General features: G+C 50.3%; 1 protein-coding gene across 7 annotated transcripts in view; it reads right to left on the reverse strand.

Moving 5' to 3' along the window:
* GTF2I (general transcription factor IIi) overlaps positions 1–8,590 on the reverse strand; it is a 73,223-nt gene extending 64,633 nt beyond the window's left edge. For 6 of the 7 annotated variants that reach the window (XM_066979644.1, XM_066979643.1, XM_066979642.1 and 3 more), the window contains exons 1-3: positions 8,376–8,590; positions 1,377–1,482; positions 254–392 (exon numbers count right to left, since the gene is read on the reverse strand). In XM_066979644.1, the coding sequence (XP_066835745.1) occupies positions 254–392; positions 1,377–1,475 (238 nt within the window). In that variant the 5' untranslated portion in view covers positions 1,476–1,482; positions 8,376–8,590. Of the gene's footprint in view, positions 1–253; positions 393–1,376; positions 1,483–5,379; positions 5,509–8,375 lie in introns of all 7 variants that reach the window. The other variant, XM_066979638.1, reaches the window with a different exon arrangement.
* Positions 8,591–12,995: the final 4,405 nt, after the last annotated feature.

Genomic DNA, 12,995 nt, shown 5'->3' on the forward strand with positions numbered 1-12,995 from the left:
AAATTTTGTAAGGCTGGATAGCACTTCCTATTTTTCGCTAGTTTGTCATATATCTAAAAAAAAAAAGTCAGTCACAGCTGAAATAACACTGAAGACCGCTGTCACTGATGACTTTTTAGGATCTGGTTTTGCCCCAGCCAACAGTTGTAAGATGCAGCCATGACATACAGAACTTTGCTCTCAAAAGAGATTAGTATCATGCAATAAACATTAAGAAGCTTGTGAAATGCAAAGATACAACGTTGAAACTTACAGTATTTAACAAAATCCTTCTGAAAATCTTTCCTAGAGTTGACAAAGGCTCTTCCTCTCTCAGTTCCAACTACAAACACGTCTGTTTCATATACAGCAATACAGGCCACTTCTGCCTTGGACTTGGCAAGTTCTTTGCACTGTAAAAAGAAAAAACAAAAATGTTTATAATAATAAAGCATAGTCAACAGAACGTATGTGGAATCATTTAAAACAGTTATTACTTCTGCTGCCAGCATTCACATCTCAGAAGATGCTGCAAGTAACATCACATCAACCACCAGCAAAGGATAATTTATACATTTGGAGTACTTTTCACGCGGAATCTGAAAAGCACTGTAGATACATCAGTGCAATTAGCTTAATCTAGACCCAGAGATTGCACTGTTTCTAATTAAAATGATTTACTCTCTCTCTCGGAAATTATTACTTCACCACTAAACAATCATATTGTCTTATACCAACTCCAGCTTTCAGCAGAGCGTACAGGAGTCTCGTTCTTTCACAGCACACTTAACGCAAGTTGTGCTGTTTTAGTTGCAAGCAGGAAGGCTGCCCACAGTCTTTGTCCTGCTGGCGGTGCTCTGGCTCAGGTGGATTCCTCCAGAGGAAGGGAAAGATCACACCCTCCCTGCACACGTGTAGGTGTGTGCTGCTGGGAGAAACCGCTGGCAAGGAAGTTAGGAAACTTGCAGTGCAAGGAGACAGCAAGATCCTGAGAAAGTTAGGGTAACCATCAAGAAGTGATCATAAAAAGTCAGCTTTTCCTAGGAACTCAGAGTTTGCTACACCCTAGAAAGCCACGGTAGTTGCTGCATGAGATGAAGTGGCAAAACCTTTAGGAGCTGATTATACCCCTTGGGAAAAAGGGGTTTGAAACCAATTCTCTTATACAGATCCCATTCAAAGTTTTATTGCTAAGAAGAAACACCACACGACAAAAAACAAGACGACTGCTAGCATGAACTTCCACAAGCAAGCAGAGCCACAGGAAGCTGGATAGCACACGCTAAGGAACAGATATAACATTACACTCCAGCTCCCTGGGGGGAGGCAAGATATTGCTGTAAACTTGCACGTGCCAAGACAGAGCTGTGACACAGGTGCTCAGCTCGCCTACTAACCATTGACTCAAGTGCCGACATGAGGAACGTAACCACCATCCTGCTTTCAGAGGAGTCCTCATCGTGGATGGACGCTGCTGGGGCTGTAGCTTGGGCCATTCTCCTCCTATAAAATCAAACATAAAACCTGTTCAGATACACACAGCTGTGCAAGAAATCTAAGCCCTCCCTCATGAAAGAGAAGAAATACATTTATATATTCGAAAACCCAGAACCACCCCCATGAGCAAATATGCAGGTAAAGTAACAGGATCAAGTGTTCGCTCTTTTGTTCTTTCATACTTTCTGCTGTTTCATCCAAAGCGGAAGCTAAACATCTGAAAGTTAAAATGCTGTGCCATGCCTAGACCAAACACCCTTTGTGCCTAGAAAGACACGTATTAACCGATTGGACTGCTAGAGTTACAGACATGCTTAGAGAGAAAAATCAGTGTAAATTCAGTCAAATAGCCAGAGACGAAAAACATTGGAATTAATGGTGCGATAAAAGGAATGACAAGAAAACAGTTGTGGCACAGGTATTAGAACAACTCCCCTGTAATTTTCAGTACAAGTTCATCACCGTCTCACTCAAAACAACCCCCTGCCCCAAAATCACGGCCTCAAACTACAGTATTGGCAACCAGAACAGGACATTTTATTTGTGTATTCATCAGTTGCAGGATTAATGTCATAGCTAAGAAGTCCCAATTAAAGTGCTAAAATTAAAAACCAAATTTCAGGAGTGACAAAAAAAGGTTTAAACCTATTTTATGTACAGCAGTCAGGACTTTCAACTTAGTTGAGTAATAATCAGGACTTGGTTATGCTTTTGCTGGCAGAACTGTCTATAGACAGCAACGAATATATTGAGAAGGAAGTTTTGACAGCTGCTAAGAGCACGTTTTCCTGTTGGAATGGTGCAACCGCTGTTTACATGTACCTAATGCAATAAGCTGACATGCCTGCAGGAGGAGAGAACTCGCAGCGTTGAGCTCTGCTCGGCTCCGTGCACCTTGAGAAAAGCACCTACAAGTCAAGGTGAGATAAACGAGACATTTCAGAAGGGGCTGACAGCACCTTGCTGCTCCCGCAGAACCTGGGCTCGCAGCACAGCTCGGGTTCTCCACGGTGATGTGCGTGCTGTGAAGTGTGCAGGCATGTCAGGGCAGCACGAATAACAACCACCGCAGGCGATAATACGGGTACGCATTGGAAAAACGGCATCGAGCTGTTCCTTTGAGAGGACACAGAGCGCTTCAGAACAGCAATTAGGGGGTGGGGACCCTGCAGCACCAACAGCACAAGGTAACAGCTTGGACTAGGTGATCTTGGAGGTCTCTTCCAACCTAAATGATTCTGCGATCCCAGCAGACATCCAGCAGCCCTCTGACTCTCCAGACCAGCCAGCGAGGCTTGAACAGCTTCACAGCTGGGGATACACTGCAGCCAGGTAACCTGCAGCTGTCTGAGGACATCTGCAAGGAAAGGGAAATGCTGGCACCTCTCACGGCCCGGAGCTGGTAACAGGTCCTGCCTGAGGCAAGAGAGCTGAAACTGGGGACTGGACGCAAAGGAAGGCCACCGCTGATCACCCCGATGGCCAGAGGAGGCTGCCAGGAGCTGTGGGCAGGCCAGCGGGGCTGGGGATGTGGAGGCAGACGGGAATCGGCCGGCAGAGGAGGGGGAGCCGCTGAGGGATGGCCTAGGGACTGTCAGAAGTGAAAGGGAGACTGATGTGACATTAAAGTCTGTCTTCACGGAGTTTGGGATCCAACAGAGTTCCCAAGCTCACCTTCGGAACTCTTTGGGGTTAGCACATTAATAGGGTTTTGTACACCATGGTAGATTTTTGACGATATAGCAACGATCCGATGTAACAGATGAAGCAGAACACAAGTCTGCATCGCCCTTCTCCCACGCCAACCCGCAGCCTGACGCGGTCGTTCTGGTCCCTTTAACACCCCGTAAGCCAGCAGGGGCACAGACACGCACCCAGTTCCCTCCTGCATGCCCAACTCAGGCTGGGCACAACCAAGGACAAGCTCCTTCCCGCTGTGCACAGGCACCCGCTCCAGACGAGAGGCCAAAGTAGTTCCCGGGATCACCCCCGGGCCGCAGCCACGCAGGGGGACGCTGATTACACGGAGCGGGCTGCGGTTCAGCACCCCGAACGAACCTGGCTGCGTTTCCGAGCTCGGATCCTCACGTCTCGTGGCACCCCGTGCAAACGCTCTGGGGTTGGTACTGAGCGAGGTGTTACACGTGTACGACACAGAAAGGCCAATTTAAACACCATTTGAGCAGCCGGAAGCTGGCTGCCCGAGCACTCCTATGTAATGCACCTATTAATCACATATTACTGGTCTGGAAGATTTTTTTTTAAATATTGGTATAATTGCCCATAAATCCTTTGGCTTTATGGTGCCAAGATGAACCCCTGTCCAAATCAAGGCCTGTAAAATCGAGCAAATCATTACAAAACACACTGGTAAGAGTACCAAGGATGTAGCATTCAGCCATTCCTGCCCAATGAGAGGGTCACCGTGACACAGAGCAAATAAACCCATGTTTTCATTTCACCAGGAAAAAGACAGACTGAACCCAGTAGCTTTCAGGAAGCCAAACCAAACCAACACGCATCCCGCTCCACGTGCTTCCTGCTGGCTTCTACTTTTGAGAGCCAAAAATTAGGAATACTCAGGGCAAGAAAGAGCAAAACCACAAGCCAATTTCCATCTTCCCTGGGCTCACACAGAGGCACACGTGCCAATCTTGTTAAAGCCACCGGTAACGGATACTCTCTCTACTAGGTGCTTGCCAAACACACAGCAAACAAAAAAAAAGAGTTGAGCTTTATGAAGAAGAATTATTATTTAAGGATATAAAGAATATACACGGAGAATAATGGAAATATGAGCCCAAAATACATTTTTCTTAGAAGCAAAGCCTTAACAATAGGGAAGTGTTTTTACTTTTCACCAGACGTAATGCACATGGATATTCCCAAAGCAATCCATCTGTGTGTTGTCTGCTGCTCTCTGGAAAAGCAGCCGCGGAAGCCAAGCAGCCTCCCCTCCGTACCCCAGCAGGAGCACTGAAACAAACCCCGCTGCCCTGACGGGGAGGCACCGAACCCCAAAACACAGCTGGGCACGAGCCTGCTGAGCCCATCCTTACGCACGGCTGCCGAAGACCCGGGGCTCCCTTGGGGAAAGCAGCCCGGCTTCTGCTGCCTCACCGCGGGCCGCTTGATATTGAGAGAATTATTTCGAGTACAAGAGCACGCATTTCATTCCAGAGCTGGAACAAGAAGGAACACAAAGCATGCATTACAAATCTAACTGGAAGCCAGGCTGCTGCTTGGCTCTCGCCGATTTTATCCCCTGGCTTCTCTGCCTTCTGGGCCGAGGCGTCAGTGCAGCACGCTGACCTGCCCGGGAAGGGCAGGAGGCTCCGTCTCGTAACTGCACAGATTAACGCTCACAAGCTATTAAGTGCAAATGAATCTTGTTAAACAGAACTTGGCCCAAAAAAACCAAAAAAACCAATCTGATATTTTTCCCTACAGTATGGTTCAGTGATCCTGTTTCAGAAGAAGTTAAGCCTGATGTTTCCGAGATAACCTAGCGAAGAAACCACCAGGATGCAAGCTGCTGCCTCCCCTTTGCACGCAGCTTCCCAGGTGACATCCACCCTCGCTGCAGCACCCGTGGGTGAGAAGGTTCTCTGACCTATGCCAACCAGTTACGATGACCTCTTCTTCTTATGTCATTAAACATCTTAAAATTATACAGGTACTCTATAAGCAAGAGGTTTGGGTTAATTGCAGCCACTAGACCGGTCATCATGCAGACTGGAACCAACAAACAATAGAAGGGCAGCCAGGCTGCGCGACACCTCTCCCTTCAGGTACACCACTGGTCTTTGGAAGGAACTGTTTCCACCGGCCATAATCCAGCAGGAGCAGGAGGGAAGGATGTGGGCACCCCACACCCAGCAGGGTGCACCTGCTCGGGCTTACCACTCGCCTCTCCAGACAGAGGTTGGCTCCCTCGGAGGCACAGCCCTGGGGTCAGCAGGTGAAGAGCAGCATCAGGTAAATACACACGGTCAGCTCTTCGCTAACATTGAGCCCAGGCTATTAACTGCCCTAAAAATAAATAAATAAATAAATAAATCACTCTCAAGCAGAGCCTAGCAGCCTTAACAGGCCAGGGAGGCTCCGCTCCCTGTTGCTTTTCCCCCCCAGCCTCTTATCTGGAGCAGCTGCTACAGGAAGAGCCTGCACGTGGTGGTTAAAATCACCCTTCTTACGCTCCTTCTGCTCACTAAAATTAAGTGTGCTTACCCCTCTGCCACGCTGCTGCCTGTCCTGGGGCACAGACACAGCCCCAGCACCGGCCAGTTCTGCCCAAGGAGCGGGCTTCTTGGTAAACCTGTGATCACCGTTCGCGCACGACACCATTCGGAGCTCAGCAACGCTGACCCACTGAACACAGCAGCCAGGACACTCGCTGTCACCATCTCAATCCGCCTCCCCCCACGGGGATTTAACCCACGGCAGCAGGACCACTGGGACGCAGCGCCGGGGGCTTTGCACCCAGACTCACCTTAAACCAGCCCCGCAGCACTGCTGGCGGCACCGCGTCCCGCTGCAGGTGACGGCGCTGCTCAGAGTCACGCCGCTCGGAAATATCAGCTTGCTGGAAACCCACACGCTGCCCCAAATCCCTGCTGGGGCCTTCAGGGATTTAAGTTTTCGTCTCCCCTCCTCTGAGGCAGCAGAAGGGCAGAGAAATAGAGCCCCGAACAGTTCCCCGGGGGAAACACCGGGTGCTGAGCGCACCCAGCTCTCCAAGTGCCAGCAGCGTTTTGCTGGGGCTGGGATGGAGACGTGCCTTGTTACACAGCTCCAAACCCCCCCCCAAAATCACCAGGAATTAATTTCCACTTTTCTGGGTACTTTCATGACACCCAGCCACGCGTGACGGCGTTTTACCAGCCCAGGAGGCCGGCTGCCTCCGCTACTCGAGAGCCATTGAAAAATGAACCAACTCCAACACCGCGTACTTTAACTGCACCTCTGATTCCTCTCATTCACAAGCCTGCAAAAAGATACTTAAACTTGATTTTCACCACTTCTGGAGATTCCGCTATAGACCAACATGTAACCGTGAAGTTTCAGACGAAACGAAGAAGCAGCACCTAACCCCACTGCTCACAGGCAGGCATGTTACCGGGTTTGGGGGTGTTAGGAAACCACTAACATCAGGCTCGTTTCCGTATTAAAGCCTGGCCCAGGGAACAGTTATTTTGTCTTTAGGTATGCAATGTCCTACAGCAGCACCCAGGCGCCCGTGAATTACAGCTAAGCCACGTAAACACCATGAAATATTAATCACAGCAGGCCTGACCGTCTGATAATTCCTGTCTTTACCCATTTCACTGTATTTAGGAAACATGACGATGACGCTAAATAACTACTGCTTTAGCCCCCGCGTCCACCAACACTAACACCACGTAACATCTGGGAAGTTAATTAGTCTGAACTCCAATGGCATCACAACAAAGGTGGTGCTGGCATGTTTTCTAGAGCGAGAAGCGGGTGTGCTCACTACAGCAGGCCGGCCCTTGGGATTTCTGTGGTGCACTGTAAACAACAGCCCCAAAATAATTTCAGGGCAAACCAAAAACCCCCTTAACTCCTGGGACTCCCACAAAGAGTTAACCAACACAACACACCCAGCCGGGCTTTAGCACCTTGTAAGGAACTGGAATTAGCTGACAGCAGCAGTGAAGCTCACCGTCACACAGCAACAACCAGTCCCCTCCGCCTGGCCATCGGCTCCCCCTGCGTCTCCCCCTCATTCCTGTTACCGTATTTAACTGAACGCTGATTTCCGTGGGATTGATCACATTTGCCCTTCCCCTAAACAAAGCGCGTGTGTCAATGCTGTCGGAAATCTCTCCTCGCCTTGCTGACAGGGTCTGAGGCCAGGAATAAAGGCCAGTGCCACAAGGAAGAGCTCGGGCACGCCAGCAGCTTTCTGCCAGGTGCTGCACGTGCAGCCCTCCCAGAGCGGTGGGTGGCTTGGCCAGAGCCCTGCAGAGCCGCTCGTGTCCTGGCAAGCCAGAGAACAACCGGCAGCCTGCTACTGGGATGCGCAGGGGACAAACTCCTGTGCCATCTAATTTACTTAATAGATTCACTGATGTTTTTTATTAAGTGTTCTATGCACGTGTTTTATTTTGATGGCAGAGTTAAGTGCGGATGAGCGCAAACAGGTGTGTTAGAACAGCCTAAAGCTGCTCCTTATGGCAAGGTACTGACCCCAAGGTTTATACGTGTGGGCAGCAGCGCAGGCAGGTGATTAGAAAGGATCCTAGAATCGTTAAGGTTGGATCCACGATCCTCTGGTCCAACCACCCCCTACCACCAGTGTCACCCACCAAACCACGTCCCCAGGCACCGCGCCCAACCTTCCCTTGAACACCCCCAGGGACGGTGACTCCACCACGTCCCTGGGCAACCCGTCCCAGTGCCTGACTGCTCTTTCTGAGCAGAAATGTCTCCTCATTCCCAACCTGAGGCCATTTCCCCTGACCCTTCCCAGCACAACCTGCGGCCATTTTCCCCCCCCCAAGCCCTACCACCAGGAGCCCCCCCTCATTTGCATGCCCCATCTCATTTGCATACCCCCGCCCCCTCCCTTCATTTGCATACCCCCGCCCTCACCCAATCACCACCGCCCCTCGCGCAGCCCCGGCACGTGCGCGCCCCCCCGCCAGCCAATGGGTCCCCGGGGAGGGGGGGGCAGGGCGCGGAGCTCCGCCCCCGCGAGCGGCGCTGAGGGGGGCGCTGAGGGGGGGGAGGAAGAGGACGGGGAAGCCGCGGCCCCTCCCCAGCAGCGCCCGGTGCCCCCGCAGGCAGGGGGCGGCCTCTCCCCGCAGGGAGCCGCGGCACCACGGCCCCTCACATCCCCCCCCCACACTGCCCCGAGCTCCCGGTCCCCTCACCGCTGCCGGCCTCGGGCAGTCCGCTCCTGCTGCCGGTCCCGGTCCCGGCCCCGCCGGCTGGAAGCGAGGAGGCCGAGGCCAGCGGGCGGTTGTCCCCGGAGGCGGCGGCGAGGCTCTGGCAGGGCCCGGCCCCGCGCGTCCCCCTCACGGTGTCGGGCTGAGCCCAGCGCCGCTCCGGGGGAGGGGAGCGGAGAAGGGGGGGCAGGTTTTTTTGTTCGACTTGCCCACCCTGCGCATGCGCAAGCCGCGCGGGGGCCGCTGAGAGTTGTAGTTTTTCTTAGTACGTGCCGCCCGTCACCACGCAGGGCGGTGGGCACGGCGGAGGACTACAGCTCCCGGCGTGCCCCGCGCGGGGGAGGGCCGGCCCGACCCCAGCGCCCACAGGGGGAGCGCGGCGCCGGCCGCTCGAGCGGGCAGCGCGGAGGGGTCTGGGGGGAAGATGGCGGGGGGGGGGGGGCCTGGTGCTGACGGCAGGGCCCGGCACCTCAGGTTCCCCCCGCCGTGCCTCAGCCCCGCTGTCAGCTTTTACCTCAAATTCTCCTAAATGCTGACGTTTTTGTTATGTTCTTCTAATAAATACGGCTGTCGCGTATATAAAGCTGGCAGCACTCTGGAAACGCTAGCACTTTTCGTTGTGGTTGGTCACGAGCAGCCCCAAACACTCAGATTTTGGGATCTCACCAGCCCGCTATGGCTTCAGGCAGCACGCAGCGAGTCCGCCAGTGCCGACCCACAGCACACAGTGGCCGGAGGCGTCGTGGCTCTCGGTGGTTCCTTGCCAACGCTCTCAGGATTTACGGTGTGGGGAAGCGGACAGAAGCATGTGCAGCAGCCTGACAACAATAAAAAAAAATCACAACCCACAAGCAAACCACCCCTTTCATCACCACCTGAACCTAAACCAGAAGATTTTGCCCTGCGGCACTGGGGTGGTTCCTTTTTCAGCTCTTGTGCAGGGAAGGGCATAATCTCTGGCGAAGGACCGTAATCAGGAGGGCAGGAATAACTTCCTAAACTGCCACAACTATTTTCTGAGGGAATGCATCAGCTCTCTTTCCACTTGCAATGTCCTTATTAGAGGTAGCCATTACTCCAGGGTGAGCACATGCTAGCATCTCAGCCATACCACGCTACACACACAGCCCTGACCAGTGAGGAGACACGGGACTGTGGCTTGTTTGCTTTTGTGAAACGTTTACTTCACCCTGATGCTGGCAACTTTGCCCTGAAAGAGGGCAGAGTAACAGGGATCTGCTCTGCAGCCCAGCTGCAGGCAGTAACATACACCTGGGCACTGAGGTATTTTAGCTAGTGCAGGAGATTTTGACAGGTAACACCTCATTTCTTACAGATTTAGATATCCTAAGCGGTCCCTTCCAACCTCAACTGCTCTCTGATTATGGGAGTGATAGCTGGCAGCTGCTGCCCGCCTGGCTCACTGGCTACCACTTGGCCCCTCATGGGAGTGGGAATTGGGTATTTCTCAGGGACAGGATCCTTCCCACTCCTCCATATCTCTCTGTACCACCTGACCCAGCCACATGAGCTGTGGGGCTGGGCACCCTTCAGGAAAAAAGGGATGCATAATGAGAATTGAGTCATGCTTTATTTGGAATAATGTTTACCCATTGTGGTTACAAGCCGACTAACTGAAAAATTAGTTCCTTAAGGCTTCTATATCCATCAGAGACATTCGCTGGATGTTGTAAATCAATGCTCAGAGTAGGAATATCTTGTGTGTTTCAGTAGCTACAGTAATTAACAACTGTAACTTATTACCATGGACCGCAAGAATCTCTCCATCAGTTCAGACCCTGGAAATCCAAGCAGCTTCCTGCTGAAAAAAGACACTGAACTCAACACACAGCCTCCGTGGATTTTTACCAGCAGGTTCCTGAATTGATAGTTATATAGAAACATCTGACCAGTTCATCTTGATATACTTTCCAGGCTTAAAATTCAAAGGCAAGTCTTCTGGCAGAAAATACTCTGGTCTAACTTCCTTGGTTTAAAGCATTTTGTATCACTTTGCTTCTCCCTCTACTAGTTAACCAGCTGAGCTTCAACTACAGATTGACCAAGAATTTCACACAGCAAGGCAAGAAAAACATTTCTCTTAAACAGGGCAGCCAGACTGTAAAAACAAACTGTTAGAAAAGAGAGGTAGAATCTAGAATTATTTTTATCATCGATGAAATAATAAAAAAAAAATCCTATTTGAAGTTCATAGTCTCCTTCTGAAAACAAACTGAGGCCAATACATACAGTTTTTATTTGATTGGTTGATTTTTTTTAAGCTTACTCATTAGTTTTGGAAATTATTCTGTTTCATCCCCAGAAACACGCATTATTCTCTTTAACACTAAAAAGAGTTAGGCTGTCTTTATCAGCAGGCTTTGCTTCAACACATGCAGTGAGTTACAAATTTAACCTCCAGCTAGGCAGAGTGTAGGGGATTCCAGTCAGCTCACACTTCAGATTTCTATGGGTAAATCTAAATATTCCTGACAACTTACATCTTAACATCTAGCATCTGAGAGCAAAAACCTTTGTGTGTGCCTGTTGAAACTACTGAGTCCTTAAAACCTGGTGGAGGCGTGATGGCGAGCAGAAGCCAGCCAGATCCTCGCTGCTCCCCATAGAGCTGCTTCTCCAGGCAGACGCATTCTGCCCTGCACAACTTCTCGGGGGCTTGTTACAGATTTGATCCCAACTCTTTCCACAGGTATTGCCATTTATTTGCCTCAGGTTATCAGCCCGGGCGTTTTGCCATCTTTCTCTCCAAACAGCTTTGTTTCAGGATTCACAGCATAACCTTTGGGCAGAGGAGAGGAGGGAGGCAGACTCAGCCCATCAGGGAACAAAACCAGTGCAGAGTTATGTTGTCTTTTATACTCTGTGCAGAAGATCACTTCAGTGTCTGGACCCCGTGCCGCTCTGTCAGTCCCTGAGAGCACAGGGTTCAGAGCTCCCCGCTGTGCAGTGCTTCCGTTACATCTAGATGTAATGTCTTTTCTTCTCCCAAGTTATTATTTTTTTAAAATTTCAATTCCAAAACCACTATGGCTCCACAACAGCCAAAAACAGCAACATACTCTACATTTGAGAACACTGGTGCAGGATGGACCAGAACAGGGCCGCACTGCTGCAGGCCACATCTCTGCAGAGCAGAGGTCCAGGCATGCTCATCCCATGCGCCTTTACTCATTTTCCTTTGCTCCACTTGGCTCGATTCCTTTGCAGTTCTCTTTCACTGAGCTTTTCCTCTGTTAAACAGTAAGGACATCCTGTATTTTCGCTTGGAACACGGTGTGCACGATAAGGCTGGTGAACACATGGGCAGTACAAATATTTGGATGGTAAGAGCACAGACAGTTTTCTCCAATCGCTTGCTGCTCTGCCCTCAGTTAGGGATGCTCTGGGGTGTTCAGCAAGGATGGGGCAGCAAACCCCAACTCCAGGGTGCTCTTGGTTGTCCCTCTCCAACACATCTGCCTTGCTGTCCCCTCCAAAGTGATGACCTTAACTCAGGAGCCTCCCATCGCCATTGGTTTTAATGTCTCTATAAAGCCCACCAAGCAGGCAGGAATCTTGCAGTGGCTCTTGTGCTGCAGTCTTTCCAAAGAAGGAAGCATTTTAAAATCATTTGCCTTTTGTGACAGAGGATTACAGTCATAGTAAATATGCACTGCTCTAAATATCAGGATTAACAACAACAGCAAAAACTAACTCACAAAAAATAACCAAACTTGACACATCATCTGAAACTGCAGATGCCAGCAAGAGGTCCTGGGGACTTCTAAACGCATCTCTTTCAAGCACAAAAGCAGTTTCTTCTTAGGAAATACGTGGCGGATCCGTGCAGTGAGATGCTTGGATGAGCACAGCAGTAAATGTGAACATCGCATGGTTGTGCCTCATATTCAGCTGGTGCCGCAAACTTATTGAGACAAAATTACTCTTTTTTTTTTTTTTAAGTTATTAGGAGGAAATTAGATTGGGAGTTTGCCAGCAAGGCTTTATCATCTGAGGTTGGTTTTTGTTTTTTGTTTTGCTTGTTGTTTCCTCCTCCATGCTCCTCACCAAGCCACCTTTGCCAGCAGAATCACGAAGCCTAGCCCAAGCTGCTGACAAACAGACCACAATTTTCTCCTACATGTTTGATACAAAAACCCACAACACCCAAGTTGGAAGAGGGATTCTTGCACTTGTTTGCTATAAAGGAAGGAAGACCTTTCTAATGACCTACATTTCTAGGAAAAAGGACTTTGGGAGCTTTTTATATATATATATATATATATTACAGAACTATTTTGTTGGTAAACTGTAATATGTATATTTATGTATATGCACCTATACCAAAGACAAATAAATAACAAAACCAACAAACAACTTCAGGAGCCACGCACATCCAATTTGTTATTTCAGCCCTTCTTCCCCATGCATGTTCCTGCTTTATGAGCTCACAGGGATGGGGATGGCAGCCTGGCTGCCATCGGGGTCACCTCTTGGGCTCCCTGACACCTCGGTAGTGCTGCTCTACCTGGGCCTTCTGCCCTCCCCACATCTCCTCCCAAGGGAGCTGAGCCCACCCGATGCAGAGGTGAAGCAGCTTAGGAC

The sequence above is a fragment of the Anser cygnoides genome, chromosome 18, assembly GCF_040182565.1.
Source record: "Anser cygnoides isolate HZ-2024a breed goose chromosome 18, Taihu_goose_T2T_genome, whole genome shotgun sequence".
Classification (NCBI taxonomy): domain Eukaryota; kingdom Metazoa; phylum Chordata; class Aves; order Anseriformes; family Anatidae; genus Anser; species Anser cygnoides.